The sequence below is a fragment of the Arvicanthis niloticus genome, chromosome 12 (genome assembly GCF_011762505.2).
Source record: "Arvicanthis niloticus isolate mArvNil1 chromosome 12, mArvNil1.pat.X, whole genome shotgun sequence".
NCBI lineage: Eukaryota > Metazoa > Chordata > Mammalia > Rodentia > Muridae > Arvicanthis > Arvicanthis niloticus.
Window position 1 is genome coordinate 7,430,965 of NC_047669.1, and position 27,991 is coordinate 7,458,955.

Here is a 27,991-nt window from a genome sequence, read left to right on the forward strand (position 1 = left end):
TAGAGATATAAACATTTATTTCACAACTTTGCCATAATTTGCTAAGGAGACATGTACTGAGAACATTTAAATCACTGGGACGGCCGATGCTGAGACTCTTCCCAGCAGCAAGGATCAGATGCACCACCATACGGGCCAGCTTTGCTTCACTTAGAGCCACCTCCTTTCTTGGGGCCATTAGTCCTTATTTCATGCCAGATTTTCACTAGAGGCTCCCTGTTCTTCCAAATGAGTTCATGTCCATATGTGATATACCATCTGGAGAAAGACAAATAAGTCCAATGTTCAAACAATGAGATCTCACTTGTGATGTCATGCAAACTTCACACCATTATAGTACTTCAGCTACTTTTCATTAAAATTCTTCATTAAAGAATTTAAAAGAATGTTCATTAAAAAGAATGTTTGCTTTATGTGAATGGGTGTCTTGCCTACATGTATGTCTGTGTGTCATGTGTGTGCAGTGACAGTGGGAGGCAGAAGAGGGCAGGGCACTGGATGCCTAGGAACTGGAGTTAGAGACAGCTGTGAGCTGCTATGTAGGTGCTGGCTGGAAACTTGGGTCCCAGAAGAGCTGCCAGTGCTCTTAACTGCTGAGTCATCTCTCCAGTCCCAAGTTGACACTTCAAATAAAATGCCAGTCACTCTGTGCAACGAAATAAAACAGGTAATTTGATATGAAGCTTTGGTATTTGTGATTTATGAAGGATAAAAGCAAGCTGGTCCCAAGTGGGCATTTGGAACTAAGTGGCAGCTTTGCACAGTTACTTAAATATTTTCTTTACATTTTATTTGTGTCTTGAGGAAGAGGAACAGGTACCATAGTCAGTGTGTGGAGGTCTGAGGACATCACATAGGTCCCAGGAATCAAACTAACTTTGTGGGGCTTTGTGGAAAATGCCTTTACCCAAAGACCTACTCAGCGGCCCTACACTGTAACTTTTTCATTCGCTGCAAGTTAACCATCACCTTGCCTTGTTTACTTGATTATTTGTGAGACAAATTCTCACAATGTAGCCCAAGTTGGTTGGACATTCATGACAATTCTGCCTCCAAAGAGCTGGGAGTAACCACATCTACCTGACTTGAAAAAAACAAGTATTAAAAAAAAAAGTTCACCATACTAATAGTTTCTGTGTGCCAACCAAGGTCTGATCAAGGTACAGACTTTGTTGTTTGTTTACTATAAATAAGAAGAAATGTCAGGTGTGGAGCCTGCTAACAAGGACTACAATGGTATACGGCTCCTACCATTTCCACCTGTCTACAGGCAATAAATGGGCAGTGAGGGTGAGAGGTTTAGCACATACATATGCTCAGACCTGAGAGCAGAACCCAAACCCGAGATTCCTGTGCTCTAACTGCTGCACACAAAGCAGCGTGCAGGAGCATGCCCTGGTGCTCAGTGCTGAGAGGCACTGCCCACTGGAAGCATGACTTAATTACCACAGCAAGGATGTGCAGCTAATTTAGGGCCTCTCCAGCTCTTCCAGGGAAAAGAGCTCCTGGAGGCCTAGGGATGGTGGAGACGGCAGCCTAGAAAAGCACCTCCTCGGGAAACCTTGACTTTATACTCATTCCCGTAAACAGCCTTCACGTTCCCAGAGGCAGACACCAGACCTGACTGACCTCATCTCTTCCCAGACACCTAATTTTAAGGGAATAGGCAAGCTGACCATGATTCTAATCCCGGCAGAGGTAGAAAGTGGGGGCAGGAGCAGGTGAATGTCTGTGAGTTTGAGGCCAGCCTGGTCTACATATTGAGATCTAGTCCAGCCATGTCTCAAAAAACAAACAAACAAACAAATAAAAGGTATGAAAGATTTAAGGGGCTAGAGGTGGCTCAGGAAACTAAGAGTACTTGGTGCTCTTTAAGGACACCAGGGTTTCCTTCTTAGCTATAAATATGCCAGCCCACAATATGAAACTCCAGTTCCAGGGGATCTGATGCCCTCCTGTGGCCTCTGTGGGCACCGGCAATGAATGTGGTACACAGAATGTGGTAAAAGAGTGACATCATAAAATACACCTTGAAAAGTGTTCTACCTTACATTGGTACCAACTTAGCAATATTAACACTACAAGAATATACAAATGTGCATTTTTAAAGGGGCTTGACTTATTCCAGAATGTTAATTCCTGAATACAGAAAACTCTGCTCCTGAGAGCTGGACACGATGATGCATGCACATCTGTAATCCTAATACTCAGAAAGCTGAGGCATGAGAATTGCCATAAGTAAAAAGATAGCTTGAGCCAAATACTGATAAGAAATCAGGAAGGAGCTACATAGAAAGATGCTATGAGAATACATTCAAATACAGATCAATTCAGAACTCACAAAATATAACTGCTTTCTAGGTCCTAGCATCTCAGACTGCTTATGCTGTGCTGTGTAACTAGAGCTAGAGCGTACACATGCTAGTCTTTAGTCATGGGAAGCACTAACACAGCAGCACTCGTCTCCACCTACAGTGGCACTGCCTCATGCAGAAGAATTTCTATTCTGTTTAAATTTGGACAAAACCCAGTTTCCTGAAGTACTACAGAGGTGTGTCTAGTGTACTGCAAAAGAGGCTGTGGGTTTGTATTTAAAATCCTGTTCTACTACATCAGAGCCGTCCGTCATTCCTGAGACTCAGTGTCTATCATCAAACAAGAATCTAAGTATATATCCTGGTACTTGCATCTAACAGATACCCAGTAAGCTTGGTCTGGAACATGATCCTACAACAGCTACCCAGACATACTGTGTTCTCACACACACACAGTCCAGGGAGAGAAATGGCTGCACTACCTCAGTACAACACTAGTCAGATGGGACCAGTGGGGCAGTGGGGAGGGCAAACAGCTCAGCAATTGATTACACTCAAACTTACATTCCAAAGAGAGCTCCCCCAAGATGTGCTGCATGATCAAAAAATTTCCATCCCAGGATCATCCCAGCTGTATCCATGGCAATGATGGCTTTTAAGGCCTAGAAGCGAGGAAGAGAAAAACAAAAAATGGTACAATTTGAATCCTCTACTTCCAATTTAAGGGCAATAATAATTCAGTCACCATATGAACTTCAGCTGAGTACTCACATTGCCCGCTGTGAAGGTGAAAACGGGAAGGAAGATGATAGCAAGCCTCCCCTCCGGGATCTTGGTGCAGACGGCTGCGAGCACAGTCATGATTGCTCCTGACTGCAGGGGAATAAACACAGTGATAAGGCATCCTAATGCACTCCATATCTGGGGGGGGCACAAATTTTAAAAACTTTCCACTGTGAATGTACACAGTATCGGGGAAAGGGACAGGCTGTCACAAAATGCTGGGAATACTCCCTGGAAACAGACTGTGCTCTTGCTACAAAGAAATAAAATACATCACAATGAGCACATGAACACTTAGTTAAACGTGCTGAGCACTGGCTGCTCTTCCAGAGGACTTGGGTTCAATCCCCAGCACCCACATGGCAACTTCAGCTATCTGCAACTCCAGTTCCAGGGAATCTGACACACCCACACATACATACAAGGAGGCAAAAAACCAATGCACATAAAATAAAAATCAGAATAGTGAAAAAGAAAGAAAGACTGTCTCTAGCAGCTCCCTAGCAAGTTAGAATAAACTATGAAACAGCTTTTTCTTCCTATTTAAATGTAAAATAGCTGTGAGATATTTTTTTCTGGAATATACCAACAAACCCCTCTCAGTGCTAATCACATTTCTAATTCATCTGAATGATGGAAATATACCAAAACCTCAATCATATGTCCTACTTGATGCTAACTCTTATGCTACACATTCATTCAAATATTTGAATTGTAATATAACAGGCATGATATTATATACTAGGGATGCAGAAACAGTTCCCACCTTCCTGAAGCTTGTAACATGGCAGGAAAGACATCTAAGTAAAAACAAGCAATTCTAAGATCAGAAGCAGAGATGCTGTGTGCCAAGGAAGCACAAGAAAACCCAGGCTCAGGGCACAGCTGCAGTGAGCTCAGGTCAGACTCCAGCCCAGCAGAGGAATGGGAGTCAGGAAGAGCATCCTGGAGCACACCACCACAGAGCCAAAGCTGGAAGTGAGCTGCACAGCTTGGCAGAAGACCCAGAAGAACGTGCACTTGCAGCACAGAGCAGGGTGAAAACAGCCACTCGCACTACTGTTTTCTAACCAAGTTCACACAGAGACAAAGCTGTCTATTAAAGGAATAAAGGACAAGGGACACTCTACAAAGTGCTTTCCTGCCATTCATCTCAAGTATCAGGTCAGAAAAGATGGAGACTGACAGACTGGAGGAGTCTGCAGTGTGATGTCTCGGCATAGAAAAAAGACAGCATGGTAAAAACCCACTTATGGTCTAGAGCCAACAGTGCCTCCAGTGCTGATCTGAGTGTGACAAATTTGGCGTGGTTACTGAAGACATTGCTATGATATACACTACCCCCACAACAAGCATCACAGTAAAAACCAACAAGCTAGAATAATCAAGAGACAACTGAGCCCAACAGCACACGGCAGAGAGCGGTTGGCAAACATGGTACTGTCATAATCTAAAAACATCTTCTCACATATTATATAAAAGAAAATTTTAAAAGAAAAACATAGTATAAAAGTTGGACAAGAGTTGAGACATTCACCACCAAAAAGGACAGACAGCACGCACCTGAAATCCTAGTACTGAGGACACCATCTAACACTGCCGCTCAAGACAGACAAACTGATTAAATCTTGAGGAAAAAATAAAGCATAATAGCATCCCTGTTTTGTTCAAAACCATTGGTGGCATGAGAAACAAAAATGATCTATGAGAATGTAGCATCTTTTAAAAGCAAAAAAAAAAAAAAAAACCCAAACAAACCAAACCAAACCAAACAAACAAACAAAACCCTAGAACAAAACAAAACAAAAAAACCCAGAACAATTAAATGTAATACTTCAGCTTAAGGGGAACATTTCTGGAACAACTTTTATACTTGAAATATGGACCATAAAAGAAGAATGGTGCTATGGGATCTGTAAAAATATTTGTGTTTCTAGAAAGAATATGTTGCAGTAGTTACAAAGAGACACAATATGAGAAAGCTATTCTTGAGGATGACAAGCTATAGAAACACTTCCCACTAAAAGCGTGATGACCTGACTCCAGTCCCCAGAACCCAAAGTAGAAAAGAGAACTAACTCCAAAGCTGTCCTTGGACTTCCACATGCACACATATTTTGCAGGTCAAAATTCAGATGAAAGCCAGGCAAGGTGGCACATGCCTCAAATCCCAGTACTGGGAGGGAAAGGCAATAGGATGAAGAGTTTAAGGTAGCTACATCTCGCAAACACCACCCTGGCAAAGCACTTATACCTAGAATATATCAAAAATATGTTAACAAATTCAATTAAAATGTTAATGAGCAAAATACACTTCAAAGATGGTGCCTGAGGAACAAGCACAAAATCATTAATATCACTAGCTATTGAAAAAGCAAAAATGCCAACCACTCCAGAACATGGAGACTGGGGCTCTCAAACTCTTCTGGCAGGGAAGTACAGAACACTACTGTTGATGTGCTATCAGTCTGTAGGTTCTTAAATGCTGTTATATGTACCATATGGTCTGGTCATTCAACTCTGAGAATGAAAGCATATGTTCATACAAGGGGCTATACACATAATGTCCACAGCACTTGTTGGTTTGTTTCATTGTTTGAGACAGGGTCTCACTAAGGAGAGGTAGCCCTCACTAACCTGGAACTCACTACATAAACCAGGCTGGCCTAGAATCCACAGAGGTCTACTTCCTCTGCCTCCCTGGTACTCCTATAAAAGGCACGTACCACCATGTCTAGCACAATTTGTTTTTGCTTTTTTAAAATAATGGCCAACCCAAGTGTACATCATTTACTGAACAGATTAACTGTCCATAGAATAGACTTAACACTCATAAGAGAAATACTTTTTATTTATTTATTTTGAGATGAAGTCTCACTAAGTAGCTCAGCCTGGCCTCAAATTCAGTCTTCTCACTTTATTCTCTGAATAGCTAGGATTACAAGAGCCACCACACCCATAAATGGAATAAATGTGGTGTGTGGGGTGCTAAGAGAAGGCGGCTATCATCCTTTCAGGCATCTTGAGCCATATACCCTGACAAGAGACTTGTTTACAACAGCCTACAACAGCTAAGCACACTCTGATAACATCTTGTTTTAGATACCCAGGATTTTCCCTTGGGTGTGTGAAACTTAAAGGCGTCACTTAGAAGGAGACATATAAAAGGCGAGAGGCAGACAGAAGAAAGTACTTGAGACTCAGACTTGGAATTATAACTTGGAACTAGGGACTTGGAGAGAAGAAGAGAGACTGAAGAATAAATGGGATTGAATCACACTCTGTCTGGTCTCCATTCTTTGAGTCTGTTCTCACTCTCTCTTGCTGAACCCGACCCGCGTACCGGAGCAGCTTGGGGCAGTGTGGACTCTAACAGTTTAGCCCTCAAGGCTTTTGGCAGTGTGAGTTCCAACACTGATAGAGTGGTTCCCGACATTTTGGCCCCCAAGTGTGGGGCAGAGCGGTTCTCAACAGTGGTACAGACAGAAATATGGATAAATCTCAAGATTTCAAAACAAGCATCTTGCCATGTGGTGGTAGCACAGGCCTTTAATCTTAGCACTTGGGAGGCAGAGGCAAGCAGATCTCTGTGAGTTCCAGGCTAGTCAGGGGTATACAGTCAGACCTTGTCTCAAAAGGACAAACAACAAAAAAAAGAAGAAAAGAACCAGTTCCAGCAGGTTATACTCTGCTCTACACACACACACACACACACACACACACACACACACAGACACACACGAGTGGAGCAGCTACACATGCATGCACACCAACAAACATAAAATAAAACAGCCTAAGTCTAAAATTTTCATGTTACAAATGTGTAAGTTTCCTGCTGCATTAACTCTGTAAGACACAAGGTAACAACAGGGTAACAACAGGATAGGGAATCTGTATTCATTTGAAACTTTCTTATAAGCATAACCAATCACAATGAAATTTAAAATTAAATCAGAAAATATTTACATTAGAAATACTTACTGCACCAAGTGAAGGTCCGTATCTTCCTGTGGCAACTTTACACACATAACTGACAAAATTGGAAATAACACCTATGAAATAAGCCACATTTCAACAATTTAAGTATAAAAAGGGTTTTTCCCCCTTTTAAACGTACTAGGAAGTGAGCCCAGGACCGTATGTACACCTAGGTGAGCCCTCTTCTGTTGTACTATACCCCAGCCTGAGTTCCTGTATTTAGTCTCTACCCACACAGTTTAATAGTATCTGGTCTGCTTCTCTTCTTTAGATAGCATCTTACTTTGTACCTCAGGTTGGCCTTGCTATCCTCCTGCCTCAGTCTCCTGAGTGTATGTTCAGCTTACAGGTTATGTATGCTCAGCATAGTGTAAGGTTTCACTGGGATCAATCTAAGAGTACTAGCACGAACCAAACCCTGTTAGCCCTTCAGCTAATTTACAGGGCAATGTCCTGGATGCTGTGCCCTCTCCAAGACCCCACCCATGCTACTGAGTGACACTGGGTATTCACTTTACCTTGAGATACCATTCTCCTAATTACAACGGCCAGCACCCACATTTATCAGCTACCTCACAACAATCTGGACTAACTCCAGACATCAGGGGTCCATGAGGTCCTGTTTGCTTTCATGTCATTAGAACTAATTTTCTGGTGCTAGAGATCCAACCCAAAATCTTGTGCGTGATAGGTAAGGGCTTCCCACCATTCGGCTGTATCTCTAGCCTAATGCACTTTAGCCCTAGCACTCACTGTAATAGCTAATCTAAAGCTTTCTATCAACTGAACACACTGGGGAAATGAGCCAGATGGCTAAGATAGCTGGGAACTCTGGAAACCATCAATCTGTAAGATGATTTGTCCGAACTAAAAAAACCAAGGTCCAGTGAGATTACTTGTTGTTTAAACAGTACTCTATTCCTGAATCTCTCCTTTACTAATTTAAAACAAAGTATACCCAAGCAATTAGTGGGACTCTATCAGATGAGAAACAGAAGGAACAACTCCATCTGTCTGTGATGCTCTTCTCTACATGCAACTTGAAAACCGAGTCCATCCTGAGGATGTGCTGGGTACAGATGTGTACAGACTTTCACAAGATCAGTCCTCTGTCCCTTCTGCAGAGAAGTGAGTCCTATACTCCTCCACTCACTCTCAGGGCAAAGCTCTTACCTGCAGACAGGTACACTGCCACAAATTGCTCTTGACCCAGAATGTTCACAATGCTGGATGAGAAGCTCCACAGAACATACATGTTTGCTGCCATGTGGAATAAGGAGAAATGACTGAACGTTGACAGCAGCATCGGAGAACAAAGAACCTCTGCAAGACAAGAAAATATCCGGTAAACATGCAACATTCGGTCATCACACTTTATTCACTTTGAACTTCTCTGATTACTGTTAATTATATCAAACATAAAAATCTAAAACGGTTGGTTAAAGCTTAAATAAGAGGGCTTAACAGAACATATTTCAAAGATTAAAAAATCACCTTAACAAATGTTTCTACTTAGCAAGCAGCCAATTATTTCAATTACAGACACAAAATTACATAGAATACTCTCCTCAAAGAATAGACTTGCAGTGATTATAGATCTTAAAAAAAAATTTTTTTTTAATTTAATGGGTACTTTGCTTGCCTGCTTCTATGTCTGAGTTTGCCTGGTACCTAAGGAGGCCAAAGAGGGCAATGGATAGCCTGGAACTGAGGTTATAGGCAGTTATGAGCAACCATGTGACGCTGGGAATAAACCTAAGTCCTCTGGAAAAGCAGCCAGTGTTCTTATTTGCTGAGCCATCTATCCTGGAATGCTCTGTGTAGACCAGGCTGGATTCACAAGTACTGAGTCTAAAGGTAACACCACTACACCAAGGTCTTAATTTGTTAAAAAGGAATAACATCTATTATGTGTAAAGTACCTTTCAGGCATCTGGGGATTGCAACAGAGGAGAGACAAGTTCTTGTCCTTATAGGCTTCACCTCTGTACTCTGTTCATAATTACCAACAAATAACTCATTTTTATAGCATTCTAACTATATAAAGAATATTTTTCACATTATTTGTTCACACAACTCAGACTTACTTGATGCTGGGTTAGAAGTAAAGTATTTGATCATGGTTCGATGCAGGGATGGCACTCTCCATAAGCAGAATACGAGGGCATTTGCAGCTATGATGCCTATAAAACAGAATTGAAGGGCACTAAATAAGAGTCAAAAAAGTCAAGTCCACCTGACCTTTTCCTGCCACAGTTACATGAACACACTACACATTGGTAAGGGGTAGCAGGCTGAGGAAAGCAAATGCTAGCAGTGCTTTTAGAGTGTCCACACTGCCACATGGCTGGAAGTCAGAGGATCTGTGGACATTTGAAAACACTAAGAGCTGGCTTTCTTTTTAAAAGTTAGTTATTTATGGTGCCTGTAACGGTTTGCATATGTTCAGCCCTATTCGAAAGTGTGGCCTTGTTAGAGTAGGTGTGTCACTGTGGGTGTGGGCAATAAGACCCCCTCCTAGTTGCCTGGAAGTCAGTATTCTGCTAGCAAACTTCAGATGAAGCCATGCCTGCCTGGATGCTGCTACGCTCCCACCTGGATGATAATGGACTGAACCTCTGAACCTATAAGCCAGCCACAATTCAATGCTGTCCTTATGGGTTTTACTGCTGTGAACAGACACAATGGTGATGCCCACAATCAGAGTGGGTCTTCCTATTTTAGGATTAGATGGAGCCATAAACTTGGGGACAGGACCACTATATCCAACCTGATCTATGACCTTTGATATATAGTAAAAACCACTATTCTATACTTCTAAATAGTGAATTAAAGATACATGGACTGAACCTTATTTAATCCCAGAACTGAGATAGAGAAAAAGTGTTGAACTAAAATGAGAAAATAGAAAAACACTAGGGGACAAACCCATAACAGGGAGGCAAGCCCACCCCAAGTGACGGCTCCCTCCAGCAACGTTCCTCCTAAAGGTTCCATAACCCCCTAAGCAGCAGCGCCACCTGCTTGGGAGCAAACACAGAAGCCCATGAGTGACATTTCACACTCAAACAGCAGCACCTAGGAAAGCCTATCAGGCTTCCTGGCAAGCCAGAGTAGGGAGAACATCCTTCTCAGGGCTAGTTTAGGGTCCCCAAGAGATATGCTGTAAAGTCTGAGTACAATGAGAAAGTAGCCAAAATGAAAAGGCAGCAAGGTCAAGTGTAATGGAAAAAACCCTGCTTTAGGCTTCTCCATTACCTCACAAACATCAAGAGTACATAACACCTTTCTCCTGGGCTCAGAGATGGCTCAGTCAATAAAGTACTTGCTATCCAGTAAAGTATAAACATGAGGACCTGAGTCAAAGCCTTAGTACCATGTCTAAAAGAAAACAGCATAAGAAAGTGGTGTGCTCCTATGATCCCACATGAATAGATGGAGACAGAAAACAGGACAGTGAGCCCAGTGAGAGACCTGTCTTCAGGTGAAGAACAACTGAGCAAGAGGCTCAATGTCAACGTCTGCCCCCCCCCACGCACACGCATGCACGCGCACACACACACACACACACATACATGCGCGCGCGCACGCACACACACACACACACGCACGCACACTTTTTTTCCCTAAGCAATTTGAAATCTAGGGAGATATTTCTGAATAAGGCCAAGAAATAATCTCAGCTTTTGAGAGTCAGAGGCAGGACAATAGATGGGAGTACCAGGCCAGACTCCACCGTATGTATCATAAGACCCTATTTAAAATAACAACAACAACAATGATAAGTTCCAAAGCTACAAAGAAAAAATGTAGAGGGAACTTTCTTTCTACTCTGCCCTTAAAAAGTGAGTTTTCAACAACAGCCTGAAACAGGACAGCCACACGGGTGCCAACTGGAGCGTGAGCTGCAAGGACAGGAGTCCTTCCCCAACACAGACTCTAGCTTTAGAGATGGAACATAGTGCAGGTTCCTCAACATCTGCTTCTATCTACACACAGAGCTAAAGAGACACAAACAAACGTCTCTGAACTCAGAGGGTAAATACTTTGCAAACAATCCACTGTCTAGACTTGCTTTATCGGCTATCCTGCCATCCAAGAGACTGCTTTCGGTCAGAAACCTTTAGTGTACTGGTGTTTTTAGGCTTCTGCTCCCGTATGTGTGAATAAGACAAACCAAAGGTCTCAGACAGCTTAAAATTCTCTAGGTCAGAATTTGTCAAGTTCTTTAAAAACACAAAAATGAAAATGAATTATCATACATACACCCATCAGAGCATTAATAATCCCAGGAAAGAAAGTAAATCTATATAAGCTCTGGGTTTGGTTCCTGGTACTCACATGGTGGCTCATAACTGCCTGTAACTGTCCTCTTCTGACTGATGTTCAAGAGCTCTTGCACACATTACTCACACATACACTCAAGATACACATAACGTAAATTAATTATATATATATATACATATATATATACATACACATATATATGTATCTGTATACATATATATGTGTGTGTGTATATATATATGTGTGTGTGTATATATATATATGTATACATATATATATATATTTAATTCTGGGTACAAAGTTAACTGATTCACATTCCAGATGTTGTAAAGCTAGAAACACTATTAAGTAAGTATTGGGTGATATCAAACAGTTCAAAAACCATTTCCTCAGTTTTTCCAAAATCTTATAGCTAATCTATTTATCTGGTGAGCAATCCCATTTGTGTTATTCAAAGTGCTTTCTACTCATGTGCGTGAGTATGTTATAATGACTTTCTCTACTGCTTCATGACAAATGACCCACTTAAGTGGGTACAGGGGACTACTTTATTAGTAAACCACTTGTACAGCAAAGGACTGAATTTCAGATCACCAAAACCCACATAAAAAACCAGGTGTGACAGTACACATCTATAATCCTCATGCTGAGAAGGTGTAAAGATAAAATAAAAAACATGAAAGAGTAGGCCACATCTGGTTCCAATAATGTATTCATATAGAAGAGATGGTCCAAATTTAAATACACACACACACACACACACACACACACACACACAAACCCTTTATCTACCAAGGAAGCTAAAGGAAACAGTGTACCAATAAGTCTACCCCGTTTGGGAGTAAGTAGCATCTGGCTGCTCTCTAGAAATCATGTTTGCTATTTAGTGAATATTACAAATTCATTTCCCTGAGTTTTGAAGTCCAGAAAATACTATGAAATTGTTACTTTGAGAACTCAGATCTCTATTTCCATAAAAACGTAGAGAAGATGCAAGCGTGTGGTGCACATCTTTAGTCCCAGCCCTCAGGAGGCAGGAGCAAACAGATCTCAGCTCTAGGTCAGCCTGGGGTACAGATTCTGTCTCTTTGCCCCTCAAATTGGAGGTGAAAAAAAAAGAATAAAGTAAAATCACCATGGTGGCATAGATTACTTGACTCACATATTAAGGGAATCTTCTGAACATAGTTGAGAAGGCAGGAATGTAGACTTGGGTTAAAACTCACCTCTATTCTACTAGCAGTTTGACTTCAAAAGGTTCTTTTTCACACATTATACATGTGTATAAAATTCTCAAACAATAAAAAGGAAAAGAAAAGTTCTTTCTCTGGAAGGCAGTCTCCTCCTCTACAAAACAGAGACAAAATCCCTGCACCTGGCCTGGAAAATACAGAGACCCTGGTGCACAGAGAGCACTTGAGCAACGTCTTCTTTGGCTTGTTTAGTTTTCTGTACTCCAGGCTAGCTTCAAACTTGTTATGTACCATCAAACTTCTGATCCAGATGCCTCCACCTCCCAAGTGCTAGGATTACAGGTATATGACACTTGGCCGGGTCTGTGCAGTGCTTCAGTTGAACCCAGGGCCATGCTAGGTAAGTACTGTATCAGCTAAACTGCATGTCAGCATTCCTTCATCTTCTTAAGTGGGGTAGATATCAATGACCCAGGAACTATTTATTTGGTCAATAATGTGTTCTGTGCAAACTAGAAAACTGATCCAGGACATTCTGAAGCCATTTATACCACACTCCTTTGTTGTTGTTTTGGCATTGCTTTGCTATAACACAGACTGGCCTTAAACTCTCCGTGCTCCTATTACAAATGTGGGCCATCATGAGCAGTTCACACTATTTTATATCATGTAGGCATGTAGGTACAAGGATTCCCTGTCTTCTAAGCCACCAATAAGCATGGTATGAAAGCCATTGCCTGTGACATACTGTACCTTTTGGTTTGATTTCTCTTCCCTTGAATGGCTAAAACGTGTAAGCTAACACAAACCTGTCACAGTCCGCTGGCCATCACTTAGGCTATTCCACCACTTGTTAATCTAAAACAGAAGGAAAATTGCATATGACTCTATGTGAAATAGTTCAGACTCAGGGGGAAGGCTTGTCCTTTTTTTTAAGAACTGAAACTAATTTAAAAAATTATCTACCAAACAAAATATTTTTCTTGTATTACATAATCTTCACAATTCTTTAAAGTAATTATGGCTGTTACCAAGACATCTATCAACCCAAATTTATTGACCACTATGATGCCTTTTGTCACAGCACTTGTCTCTCAGTTTTAGTCTGAGGGACTGGAAACTTCTTCAACAGTGTTCACTCCATGTGCCCTGAGCACCACGATCCTTTACACTCTTAGGAAATGTTTACTGCCCTTGATCAGTAACTAATCACATTCAATTACCATTATCTCCCTTTTCCATCACATATAATTTTCAGTTTAACATTACTCCTATTGAAAAGGGTTTGTAACAATTCCCTAAGTATGCATATAAATGAGTGACTACAGGGAAAAGGAGAAAGTACCGAAAGGCCCAAGTAACGTACGCAGTAGAGACGATGTCCTGTTAAACATAAAACTGAGAACTGAATGATAGAACGTGTTGAAAGGCATGAACCTACAAGAACTTAATGACTGGAATCAGGAGTATACTGCCTGCTGTCTTCAGACAGCTGGGGCTTCTGTGCTGTACGCATGTGGAAATGCTCATGTCCGCATTGGCGTCTCTATTGCTAGAAAGCAGGCTTTATTATACTCAGACACTCTCCACAGAACCACTACTCAGACATTTATTTCTAAACGCCACATTCTGCTAGAATGAGACAATGTAGAACAGCAAGCAGTACTGTTATGAGACCAACCAACAGTGAAGCACAACTGTCACACTACAAGATGTAGCAGGTACCAAGTGGTATCGTATTGAGTTTAAAATTCTCAGAACAGGGTGTGGTGGCACAAGGCTTTAATCCCAGCACTGAAAATGTAGACACAAGCAGGTCTCAAGAGTTTCAGGTCAATCTGGTCTACATAGCAAGCTGCAAGACAACCTGGACTACAGAGAGGAACTCTATCTAAAACAAAACAAAATTTAATTTAAAAATAATAATAAAAGATTCTAACAAGGGAGCTGGAGAGATGGCTCAGTGGCTAAGAGCACTTGTTTCACAATTATGAAAACTGGAGTTCGGATCCCAATAACTTTATAACAAGTTCCAACTGACCCACGCCTAGCTCTGGCCTCTGCCACACGCACATGTGAGCATACACTCATATGCTCTTCCTGTGTGCTCATGAACACACCCACAAAATATGTATCTTAATATAAAGATAAATACCTTAAAACAAAGAACAGGAAACATTGACAACTAGAGTGCTGGGCATGACGGCGTGCTGAAGTCCCAGTTATTCAAGAGGCTAAGGCAAGAGAAATGCTTGGGTCCCAGAGCTGGTGGTAAACCTGGGCAACATGGCAAAACCTATCTCAAAACACAGGAGGTGCTGAAAAGCTGCTTAATGGTCAGCATCACCGGCTGCTCTTACAGAGGACCTGGGTTCAACTCCCAGCACTCATGTGGTGGCTCACAACCATCTGTAACTCCGGTTCAAGGGGATCCAGTGACCTAGTCTGACTTCTGTGGGGGCCAGGCATGCATATACACACATACAAGCAGGCAAGGCACTCATACACATGAAATAATACACATAACATAAATCTTTAAAAATAAAATTCTAATTATACTTTTCACTAAAATTGCTACCTTTTCCTTTTCTTTCCTTTTTTGGAGGGAGTGCGGGGAGTATCACTGTAGAGCCCTGAAACTCAGAGATTGCCTGCCTCTGCCACTGCACCTGGAGCCATGTTTTTGGTTTTTTGGGGTTTTTTGTTTGTTTGGTTGGTTGGTTTTTTTGGGGGTTTTTTTTTGGTTTTTTTTTGGTTTTTTGAGACAGAGTTTTTCTGTGTAGACCTGGCTGTCCTGGAACTCACTCTGTAGACCAGGCTGGCCTCGAACTCAGAAATCCACCTGCCTCTGCCTCCCAAGTGCTGGGATTAAAGGCATTGGAGCCATGTTTTTAATACAGTAGTATTACTCAGTCCAGATCTTATGTTTTCAGAATGTACTTTGAAATATTTAGGGATCAGACATGTCTATGGCTTGTTTGCAATAATCTAGTAAGGGCAGGGAAAGGAAATGAAAAATAAAACTGGCCATATGCTGGGAACTGCTCAGTGTGCACAATAATGGGCTTCATTAGACTGTCCTATTTCTCCATCTCAAGTTTTCCATGTTTAAGATGTTTAAGTAAGGGCTGGAGAGTTGGCTCAGCTGTTAAGAGCACTGACTGCTCTTCCAGAGGTCCTGAGTTCAATTCCCAGCAACCACATGGTGGTTCATAATCATCTGTAATGGGATCTGATTCCCTCTTCTGGTGTGTCTGAAGACAGCTACAGTGTACTCATATAAATGATATAAATAAAAAGAAGAAGAAGGAGGAGGAGGAGGAGGAAGAAGAGGAGGAGGAGAAAAAGAAGAAGACAACAACAAAAAAAGCCGGGCAGTGGTGGCACACACCTTTAATCCCAGCACTTGGGAGGCAGAGGCAGGTGGATTTCTGAGTTCAAGGACAGCCTGGTCTACAGAGTGAGTTCCAGGACAGCCAGGGCTACACAGAGAAACCCTGTCTCAAAAAACAAAAAAACAAAAAAAGATGTTTAAGTAAAAACTAATCTAGGGCTGCTGATGTACCTGACACACACAGTCCTGAGTTCCAACCCACTCAAGGAAACCAGTGTGCTAGTTCACACCTGTAAGACCACTCTTGGAAAGTGGAGGCAGGAAGATTAGAAGTTAAAGGTCATTCTTGTCCACACTACAAAGTCAAAGTCTCAAATTCCAATTATGAAACTGAACCTGGCTTTCACATTCAAGAATAACAAGGAATGACACATTCGTATACATGAGGTCCACTTCTGCAACTGTCACTCTGAGTTCTCAGCGCTGCATGTACAGTGGTACACATCCGTTTCTAAAAACCTGCTTTCTAACTAATATTAACTAAGAGCTTGCCGTTGCTGAGGCTTTCCTCAAATTCCTGGACTCAGAAATCTCCAGGTAGCAGGGACAAAGGCCCATGCCATGCCATGCCAGGTCAGGCCATCATCTTCCATACTGTACTCAATTGCTTCAATTTTCTTTAATGTACATGGATTTTTAAATTCCATAACCTACCACTATTACTTAAAAAGAAATCTACTTTTGGATTAAGATTTTATATAAATATCACTTATATCACTTTCAGCATTTTAAAGACTGAGACATGCATGGCTCAGCACTTTAGTACCTTGCTAGACTTACACTCAGTTCCCAGAACTCATGTCAAGTGTGGCTCACAACCCACTGTAACTCCGACTCCAGAGGGGGCAATGCCCTCCTCAAGCCTCTTTGGGTACCTGCAAATATGTGGCATACACACATAAATAAAAATAAACCTTTTGGGAGTTGGAATGATGGCTCTCAGCTTTAGAAGCACTGCCCTTTCAGAGGACCAGGTTTCAATTCCAACAACTACATGGTGGGTCAGAACCATCTGCAACTCCAGTTCCAGGGAAATCCAATACCTTTTTCTGGCCTCTGAGGGCACCACATATATATGGTGCACAGATACACATGCGAGCAAAACAACCACACACATTGAAAAAAAATTGTATGTTAACCCATGGACTCAGTACTCAGTATGTATTGATGTGAAAACACTGTGTGTCTAGAATGTTTTTAAGAACTCAGTTAAAAGAAAAGAAGGCCATCAGTTTTTATACAAAGTAAATGCAACTCTGCAGGCTCTGAATTTGCATTTCTTTCTCACATTCTATCCCTGAACAGTTAAAACATAATGCAATGGGAATTTATCAGTTCATAAACCCTGTGTCCCTGGGCAGTCTTTTAAAATCCACTTGATGGCTGTATATAAGGTCTACAAGCATGCATAACCATACACACATACACACACACACACACCTTTTAATCCCTGTGACCCTGTTCTAAACTCAGCAAGGTGAAGAACGTGAACAATGGCTCCTATAGCAGGACTAGAAAAAGCCCCCAAACCTGTTTTAACAACTCAATATGGTAATTCTGACACATGTGGGTAGAAGAACAAAATTCTAATGGTGTCAATACAGCACTGCCAAGCATGCATTGTAAATGCCCATAATGCTTAAAGGACACAAAAGAATGTTATCAACTTCACATCTATGGATGGAATGCTGCCATTAAGTAAGGACTCTTTCTAAGGCCAGACCTCAGTAAGACACTTGCTGTGTAAGCCAGCTGACCCCCAGAGCCCACTATAAAAATTTATTCTTCAGCTGGGCATGGCAGCACATGCCTTTATTTACAGCACTTGGGAGGCAGAGGTTCTCTGAGTTCCAGGCCAGTCAGGACTACAGAATGAGACCCTGTATTTAAAATAAAAAATTTCTCAGACCTCCACTTGAATGTGATGGTGCTCACCCCACCTTCACTTTCTCCAACATACATAATAATAACATTTTAAAAATAAATAAAAAAAAATATTCTCTAATTAATCAGACTTAAAAATTGTGGTTAGCAAGGATAAAGAAAGCAGTGTTTATTCTTACCTCCTTTCTGAGGTTTCCTTCCTTTTGTGGCCGTATGCTATCCAACCAGTCAGCTTTTATGCCATCAAAATAACTCTGAACCCTGGATTTCAATGATTCATACTGCCAAATAGCAGCTGACCCAAATGCACAGCCTGTGAACTGGAGAAAATATTTAAATAATCTGAAAGGGAAATACATTTCCTGGGTAGTACTTCACCTAGCATGATAAAACCTCCTGTATTGCTGTATTAACATTAGTCAAGCATTCAGAGGCCTGTTTCCAGCAACAAATCTCCAGAGAAAATGAAAATACCAATTTAGTACCACTTGAAATGCTCTATGGAAAAGGAAGCCCATAACTACCATCCTCAGGACTTAAGCAATGAAGCCCTATTCTGAAAGCAATTGTTCAGTTTATTCTTTAATCTGAACTCATGCAGCCAGCTTCCAAGTCCCACTGAGCCCCACCCTCTCTTACCACCAGAACCTGCTCAGGGACTGCAGTGTTAGCAGCAAACTAGGGAAATAGCAGTGGCCTGAGCTCTTACCCCAACAGTGAAGAAAAAGGGCTTCAGGAGAGTTCTTATAGGGTAGGGGGAAGGGTAAAAGACTGTTTCCTCCAGGGGTGGGATCAAGGCACTTCTCTTATATGCTTCTCCACTTGACCCTGCGTCTGATCGTCGAGGTTCAACCTTCCTCGGTGCTTTTCTAAATCCACATTTTTGCTGAAGAAACAAGTTAAACCTGTGGAGGGTAAGTAAGCAACTGATTAGAAACAGTGCATCTTATAAACAATGGTCTCTAGGAACCTGCACTGGGCCAGAGTCATCATCAAGTCACTTTATTTCCTAACAATCCAACAAGAGCCAAGACTCCTTTCAGCTCCTTCAGTCTTCTCTCTCACTCCTCCATTGGGAACCCCATGACCAGTTCAAGGGTTAGCTGTGAGCATCCGCCTCTGTATAGGTCAGGCTCTGGCAGGCCTTTAAGGAGACAGATATATCAGGCGCCTGTCAGTATGCACTTCCTGGCCCCATGGGGAGAGCAACAATACCAACCAACCAGAGTTCCCAGGGTCTAAAACACCAGCCTGGGAGCACATAGGGAGGGACCAATGGGTCCAGCTGTATATATAGGGGAGGATGACAGTATCAGGCATAGGTGGGAGAGGAGGTCCTTGGTCCCATGAAGGCTGGACGCCCCAGTGTGGAGGAATTCGTGGGTGGGAAGGTAGGAGTGAGTGGGTGAAGCAGGAAGAGAAAGAATGGAATAGGGGGTTCCTGGGTGGGGGGATATGGGGAAAGGGGATCACATCTGAAATGAAATGTAAATAAAATACCAAAAAAAAAAAAAAAAAAAGAGCCAGGACTCCTAATCTCAAGTAGGCATCCTTAACCCTCCTGAGAAAAACGAGACACAGACTACAGTAGTCCAGAGCATGTACCATTGGGCTATTACTTTGTATCAATCAGAAAAAGAATTCCTCGATTCTCCACAGGGTTTCTGCTGTCTCAGGGAGAAAAAAAAAAAAAAAAAAAAAAAAAAAAAAAAAAAAAAAAAAAAAAAAAAAAAAACTACATAAATAGTAAACTGTTGCCAGGCAGTGGTGGCCCTTGGGAGGCAGAGGCAGGTGGATTTCTGAGTTCCGGGCCAGCCTGGTCTACAAAGTGAGTTCCAGGACAGCCAGGACTACAACAGAGAAACCCTGTCTCAAAAATAAATAAATAAATAAATAAATAAAAATTGTAAACTGTTTCTTTTTGTTTCTATCTATTCTGTGTACACACAAACCAACATTCCAGGCTGTGAAGGTCTCTCCTACCTACTGGATTCATGCAGTCAGATAAGTGGATATTAGCCCAAAAGCTCACAATACCTAAGATACAACGCATAGACCACATGAAGCTCAAGAAAAAGGAAGACCAAAGTGTGAGTGCTTTGGCCCTTCTTAGAAGGAGTAACAAAATACTCAACCAGAGCTCCCAGGGTCTAAACCTCCAGCCTGGGAACCCAAAGGGAGGGACTCAAGGCTCCACCTGTATAGGTAGTTGAGGATGGCCTTGTCAGACATCAGTGGAAGAGGAGGGCCTTGGTCCCTGAAAGTTAGGATTCGATAGTGTTGGGGAATTCAAGAGCAGGGAGGTGGGAATGGGTGGATGGTGGAGGCACACCCTCATAGAAGTAAGAGAAGGGGAGATGGGATAAGGGGTGGGGGTTGGGGGGAATGGGAGAGAGGATAACATTAAAAGGTAAATAAATATCCAATTTAAAAAACTAGATAAAAGAAAAGTGTGCCCTTCCCCTAGCCTTGAGTAGGCCTGAAAAACCTTGCTTACCACAATAGACCAAATAATAGGACTTAGGTGGAGTTACCCACTTTGGCTGCACATACTGCGTGCTACAGAATAACTGCCTGCTGAGCTTGCCTTGAGATATCTTCTGAGATATCTCCGTCTGTGACAAAGGATGGGTTCCCCCACCCATCTCCAGCTGAAACAAGGGGTTCGGTGGTGGGGCTTCCCCTTTAAATTGAGAGCTGAACATTAGACTTTGAGCCTTGATCAGAGAACTTTGTCTTGGCTTCATGTTTTCTCGCCCTCCGCCCATTTCTTCATGCCCAGGCCCCCTCTCAGGTGAACCCAGTTGATCCGTGGCCACAGGCGGTTACATAAAATAAAATAACCTTGTTTTGTCTGAATTTTGGCCAGTTTCCAAAAGAAACATTTAAATGTGTTGTCCTTACAACCCTAACTATTCCCTTTGATAAGTATTGATCACTATAAGTGGTGGACTCCTCCCACCTCCCCCTATTTCACTGTTTTAAGGATGTCTTCAAAGGGATCTTCTTGTCTGAGTCCTTACAGCTTGGCCTTCTCAAAGCATTTGGCAATGTGAATTTCAGCCCCCATCCCAGCTGAGTCTGAGTACTCCACTCTGCAATCTGAGCTCTCAGATGCTTCTATTCCCAAACTCCCTAACAGCAGACATGCACACCAAGGCCCTGATTCCTTTATCTACAAAAACTCAACCCATGCAGGTTCTTGAAGTACACTTTCCCTTTGTGATATTCTTATTCTACCCTAAACAGGAGGCTAAGATAGTGAGCCCAGGCTACATGGGAAGGTCCTGTTTAAAAAAGAAGAAAAAGAGAAAGATTAGGTGAGGGAACTGAGATTTACGTCAATAAAACACTGGACTAAATGCGGGCAAGCCCTGGGCTCAATCCCAGCTCAGCACAAACCAGGGATGGTAGCACACACCTGTGACCCCAGCACTCAAGAGAAAGAAGGAAGCAGGACACTACCAAGTTTGAGGTTACACTGACCTTGTAAAACCCTGTCTCAAAATAAATACACAAAAAATGTTTCCTTTCTAATCTAGGCCCCTCCTTCCTGCCTGAATTACATTTAACAACTCGTTTCAGAAGATTATCCACTTATTCAATCAACACTAAGGCTGCTGTAAATAGCGCCGAACTCCCTTCAATGACATCATCAGTCTGATAGGCAAACACCATTGAACAGCCAATCCAAATGTTATCAATCCTTTCCCCCTTGCCTGCTTTTTCTTAGTGGCTAGGAAAGAAATACCCTAGTTTTCTAGCCTTCTGTCTGGTGATGTCTCGTATCATTGGCTTGCCTCTCCACCACGGTCCCTCCCCCCAGGCCCCCACCTGTCTCACTCAGACACACACACACACACACACACCTCCCTTTCTGGCTGGAATAGGATGTAATATCTAAAGCTAGAACAGTTATCTTTAAAGCCAAGAGAAAGGTCAAGGAATTTACACTTAAACCCTGACATTTTGGGACTACAGAACAAAGACAGCAGTTCACTTCCTTCCCTTCCCTCAAAGCATCTTAGAAAAATAACTCCCATTTATCTAAACAATCATCAGTTTTATAGCCAAATGAATCCCTACATAATATTTCTTTTTTAAAGCTTTATACTTGTTTTAAATTTAATTACTTATATGTATGGATGTTTTGTCTGCATATATGTCTGTGTAACTCATATGCCTGATGCCTTGGAGGCCCAAAGAAGGTAACAGATTTCTAGAACTGGAATTACAGGCAATTATAAACCATCTTGTGAGTGCTGGGTATTGAACCTAGGCCCTCTAGAAGAGTACTAAGTGCTCTTAACCAATGAGCCACCTCTCCAGCCCCTAAAGCTTTTAACTGTATGTATATGGACGTTTCGCCTATATATATGCTTTTGGACTACATGTGTGCCCAGTGGCAGCAGAAGCCTGAAGAGTGTTTTGTCCCCTGGAACTGGAGTTCCAGATAGTTGGAAGCAACCATGTGGAAACTGGACATCAAACCCAGGTCCTCTGCAAGAGAAGTGACTACTCTTGAGTGCTGAGCTAAGAGCTCAGGAAGCCCAGGAAGAGTTTAAAGTAGCAAAAGTAGGTAGGTCTAATAAATAAAGCGATAAGCAATCAAAACAGGTAATGTCACTTTAAACCAAACCAAATGAACATTATCAGAATGCATTCATTATACAGAACTGATTTGTAACCCAGTACTATTGATCTCTCTTACTAGAACAAGAATTATGAAGGATATGAATGCAGCAGCCTAAACTTACCTGCCATTCTTCTGTCACACAGTGTCATAAAATCCTACAACTCCTATAAAGGTAGAAACAAGTTTTGCCTCACAGGTGTCTTGAGACTTTGTGTTTGTATAAGTCTTTGTATCACCACATAAAGTGTTTATAGAATGCAAACGTTGGGCCCTCTTTAGAGCCACATGGCCTAGCTCATTCTGCATGCTAATTTTAGAACTACAGCAACTCAAGCTAGTGATCACAAAGAAAGCAACTCCCATTCCCTAGTAAGTTCATATGTGAGGAGACAAGAGCAAAGCCAGTCCTTCAGGTTCACCCACATTCTCATCTAATGCATTCTCCCATAACCACAATACAAGAAAGTCAGTTTCAAAGTTTCCATACAAATCTTTAATACCACACATATTTGGGTTAGGATTACTGGCCTGAGCCACCATGACGACTGAACTGTTTTTGACAAGTTTTGTGCTAGACAAGCACTCTACCAATGAACTACTCCCAGGCTTTGACTAGAGGTTCCTCATAAATGACTTGTCAGTGCTTTTGCTACCTTTCCCCAAAACTATTACAGCAAATCATCTGGATCACTGAAATCTCTAGTCACCTCCAAGTAACCTCCTCAGTTCCACCTATTTAAGACATTTTTCTTTCTTTCTTCTTTTCAAACAGTCTTCTGTTGCCCAGGCTGACCTTGAATTTTTAATCGTGCTTACAAGCAAGTCTGACCACACCAAGCTCTTTTAAGATCAATGCCTGAAGAACCACATTACCCAGTAATCTACACCATATGCAACCCTTGGGGAGCAGGTTCTTCCACTTTTACCATCTTCCAGATTCTGATCTGGGGTGGGACCTGGGAAATGACTCTGCAAACAGTCCAGGTGCTATTTATTTATTTATAATTCAGTATCTTCCCCAGGTTAACGCCAACTCACCATCATCAAGATTCAGACTACTGAGCGTTGAGATTACAGACCTCTGCCCGCCTCAGGTGAATATTAAGATCAGGTGGTGCCTTCACCATGCTCGATCTATCTCTGGCTAGCTCACACGTTGATAAAGATCTCAGGCTCCACGACGTATGGTACCATCAATTAGGTAGAAATTGCAAAGCTGACATCTTCAGATGAAGTTTCAAAGTCAAAATTAATTCAACTGTTATGGAATTTCTTTTCTATTACACTAAGTGTAAAATCCGGCCGACCTGCAAGGCCACGTGCTTCCTACAGCAGTATAAGGAGGGCATCCTTTCCAAAGCTCTCTGATCGCTAAGAAGGCAACGCTGTGGTGGCACAAGGGCTTTACAATGACCAGCCACAGAGAAGGAAATCATACTTAAGCTACTCTACCAGCTCTGCAAACTGCTTCACTAAAAACCGGGGGTCAATCCTTTCAAGAATATGAACCGGACATGCAATTAACGCTCAGAAGTTAGTTCCCCTTTCCATCACTTCCCTCGCAATTACGGCCGGGCTCGGCCAGACACCGCTCGCGGTTCGGCACCCAGAAGCCAAAGGGAAAAGGAGGACTAAGCAAAAGCACGGCGGGAAGAGGCACTTTTAGGGAGGACCTCGTAAACAATGGAGAACGGGAGTCCTAGGCGGCTACCTCCTCCCGAGGATGCGCGCGACCCCAGCTCAAGGGAGAACCTGGAAGCCGGAAGCGGCGGCCATTACCTGCGTCCGAGCAGCCGCGGGGCCTGGGTCGCAGATAGCTCCCGGTAGCCTCCACCCAAGGGAGGCGCCCAAGCCTGGCCGCAGCTCCAGCCTCGCTGAACCCAACCTCCCAACGCCATCTTCCCAACCTCTGCCCCACCATGGCCCGACCTCACTAACCCCGGCCCGGAAATCACTTCCGGGGCGAAGAGAGACCACAGAGCGTGGAGGAGCGGCCTAGAGCGCCACCTGGAGGCCGAACCAGTTCCGGTCTTCCCTCTTAGACCAGCGGCAGCATGGAAACCTCCGGTGAGAGTGGCTGGGGAAAACTTGAGGCTTTGAGTAACGCTGCGTTATCAGACATCCTCTGGTTATCACATCTAACCACAAGACACCGTTTCACAGTGCTTCATAGTCTCAGAAAGGTGAAACGGCCCTGTACACTGGCAACCTTAACACGCCAGGCTTGGTCACCTGTCTGATTGTGAAAAGCAGAAAAAGATTTACTCAATGGGGCCACACTGAGAGGAAGAGATCCAGTGACTCCCCCACGTTCATCTTCCAGTTCTAACATAGGGTAAGGCTTAAATAGAAGGTAAGAGGTGTGCAGTATAAGGAAACTGTCACGTCACTCTGATCCAGCTTCCTTCTCCAGGTCTACCCGACACACTCACACACACACACACACACACACACACCAAGCTGCAAATCTTTATGTAGTTTCTGGCTGCCCCAGAAACTCGGGCTTTCTTCTAACATGAGATTTCTGGGGAGGTTCCATTTTCTTAGGGTGCATTACTTCAGTTTAATAGCCAAAGACAGGGCCACAAGTGTCTCTATTCTCACTCCTGCTGGTTATATGGAGCCAGGGTAGACCAGGGACGCACTAGAAAGGTAAAGAAGCAAGGGAGAAGGGTGTACTACACCTGAGTCTGGTTGATCTCTCGCCAACTGAGAGTCAGCACAATTAACACTTGCTTTGAGAACAATGTTCCCTTTCTGTAGGGATGTTTCAAATAAGAATGTTACAGTAGCAGTGAACCGTGTTTAATGCCTAAGCATGGCAGGTTTCCTTTCCTAGCTAGAAATCTGCAATTTTCTAGAACTCACAAGAAACCTCGTTTATAGTAAAAGAGACTTTTTAACTCCCTCTGCAACTTTATGACCCTTGGTTTATATTATTGGATTGGAGTCTATCAGAAGCACCTCCAGGTGCTCTGTCATCTCATTTATTTAAAGAGGGAAAGGGAAGATAGGGTGGGGGAGGGGGTCCCTCAGAAACTCTTCTGTTGCTGGTGGTAAAGGTCTGAGCTGGATGTTTCCAGGCTTCAAGAATGAATAAAGGCCTATACAGAATGTAAAACATGGGGAAAGACACTTACTCAAAACAAGTCAGAACACACTGTAGCACAGTGAAGATGTTTAAGGGACCCCAGTCATTGTTTGTAGCTTCTAGATATGGGATGCAGAGGAGTTTGGTTGCTAAGGGATACCAACTTTGTGTTGCTCTATGTTTTCATTCACAGATTAAATACACAATTCTTTCTTATTGTCCATGTTCCCAAAGTCAGTCTAGGCTGAATGGGCCAACTGAGACCAGAACCAGTGTGGACCAGCCTGTGTCCATCATGTATATCTCCACCCCCTTTTCACTTCCTACTTCTTTATTACTACCCAATGTCATCTGAGCAGGCCAACTCTGACCTGCTCAGTTCTTGTAGCTTCTCTACCTCATTCCCTAACCCCTTCTGTTTTGATTTTTCTTCTCGTGTGTTTGCCAGATATCACAGGCTGACCTGATTTGCAGGGTCTACACAGGCTGCAGAGTTTGGCTTGTTTTAGGCTATTTGGTTGCATTGCTTTACCTCCCTTCATTCTATCTTTAGCCATGACTTCACTACCCACCTTGTCCCTACTGTTACTCTTCTATTTACTTTCCCTCCTTCATTTTTTTCTGTATCAACCTAGTCCAGCCACTTGCTTTTTTTTTCTTCCCATCCATGAAGTGCTATCAGTGTTTCTTTTTTTTTTTTTTTTTTTTTTAATTTTATTTTTGGTTTGGTTTGGAGACAAGGTTTTGCTCTATAGCCCAGGCTGTCCTAGAACTCACTCTGTAGAGCAGGTTGGCCTTAGTCTCACAGAGATCCTTCTGCATCTGCCTCCCAAGTGCTGGGAGTAAAGGCTTTAAAAAAAATATTAAGAATTTTTGTTGTTGTTTTGGTTTGGGTTTGGGTTTTTTTTTTTTTTTTTTTTTTTTTTTTTTTTTTTTTTTTTTTTTTTTTTTTTTATGGAGGCTGGAGAAATGGCTCACTGGTTAAGAATACTGACTTCATGTCCAGAAGTCCCCAGTTCAATTCCCAACACTCATGTTGGGTAACACAACTGCCTAAAATTCCAGCTCCAAATGATTCATACCCTCTTCTGGTTTCTGAACACACACACACACACACACACCAAACCAAACCAGGCATGGTAGTGCATGCTTTTAATCCCAATACTGGGGAAGTAGAGGCAAACAGATCTCTGAGACTTTGAAGCTAGTCTGGTGTACATAATAAAACTGTCACACACACACACACAAACCTACCACAAAATAGCAGCTCAAAACTTTATAGAAATCCATTATTTTGGAAGCTAATTTAAAATTATAATTTTAAAAAGAGCTTGAACACAAGTACCCCACAAAAGACATAAGATATTAAACGAACATCTTAGTGCTATTTGTGTTTACATCCTTTGAGTTATTGGGTAGGAGCCCTGCCCCCCAAACAGTATAGCCTATTACCATTGTTCTTGGCTTGTCACCATAACTATATGGTAAGATTCTATGATGAAGAAAGATTTTGGTTGCAGGACAGAGAAATCAAGCTGGAAGTGATCTGGGAACTTCCTTCCTGTAGGCTAGCTTTCATAATGAAAAAAAAAAAAAAAAATGCAATGCCGGCTGCTGGGGAAGAAAAGTCATCAAAGTTGTTACTCATGATGAGTGCTGAACCAGTAATGTTGACCTACCCACTGGGCGGATAATGATATGAAGTTTATGAGGAAAGCCAATGACTTTCAGATTAGGTTTGAGGCCTGTCCCACTGGAGGAAATCCATGCCTTGTACCACAAACATGATCTAATGCCATGGCTGCAAGGTCTTAGGCCCTGATGGAAACCTATTTCTGTCATTTTGCTAAATGGACATGTTATCAAACTGCCTTCTAAATATTAAATTGATAGCCACAGATTAGTGCAGTCCTGAGCCTCAGCCAGAGAAGCTTCTTACTGCAGCGGACAGTCAAAACCATGAGGACAGTGACTGCTGAGTGCTTGAACGGCTTTGTGTGCCACCCAGAGCCCAGGGAACACTGCACAAGACAGGAATGGGAAGAATATGAGAGCCAGAGATGGAGGGGAGTGGTCATGTCATGGCTGATACAGCCATGAATTCACCTTACCCATGATTACTACCACAGATCATATCCACAACGCTGGCCAACATCACAGCAGGCAGCACTAAGTGGCCTCAGTAGGTTACAAAAACAAAACAAAAATAAACACGAAAAAAGTAGAAGACTGGGTAAGAAAGGCATGTTTTGCCGGGCGGTGGTGGCGCACGCCTTTAATCCCAGCACTTGGGAGGCAGAGGCACATGGATTTCTGAGTTCGAGGCCAGCCTGGTCTACAGAGTGAGTTCCAGGACAGCCAGGGCTACACAGAGAACTACACAGAGAAACCCTGTCTCGGAAAAACAAAACAAAACAAAACAAAACAAAA

General features: G+C 42.5%; 1 protein-coding gene and 1 long non-coding RNA gene across 5 annotated transcripts in view; one reads left to right on the forward strand and one right to left on the reverse strand.

Annotated features, from left to right (window-relative positions):
* Parl (presenilin associated rhomboid like) lies at positions 1–24,420 on the reverse strand. 3 transcript variants are annotated; one of them, XM_034515715.2, is made up of 10 exons: positions 24,250–24,420; positions 18,544–18,739; positions 18,014–18,154; positions 13,366–13,414; positions 9,164–9,259; positions 8,250–8,399; positions 7,080–7,150; positions 3,087–3,188; positions 2,880–2,977; positions 1–258 (listed from the first exon to the last, which is right to left on the reverse strand). In XM_034515715.2, exons 1-10 carry the CDS (start codon positions 24,366–24,368, stop codon positions 147–149), a joined length of 1,134 nt encoding a protein of 377 aa, XP_034371606.1. In that variant the 5' UTR covers positions 24,369–24,420; the 3' UTR covers positions 1–146. The 3 variants fall into 3 exon arrangements, with proteins under 3 accessions (XP_034371606.1, XP_076798793.1, XP_076798792.1); XM_076942678.1 differs by lacking the exons at positions 13,366–13,414; positions 18,544–18,739; positions 24,250–24,420; XM_076942677.1 differs by lacking the exons at positions 18,014–18,154; positions 18,544–18,739; positions 24,250–24,420 and having other exon boundaries at positions 13,310–13,414.
* Positions 24,417–27,991, forward strand: part of LOC143444007 (uncharacterized) — a 21,911-nt gene continuing 18,336 nt past the window's right edge. For both annotated transcript variants that reach the window (XR_013113465.1, XR_013113466.1), the window contains exon 1: positions 24,417–24,805. This is a non-coding gene — a long non-coding RNA (uncharacterized LOC143444007). The remainder of the gene's footprint in view (positions 24,806–27,991) is intronic.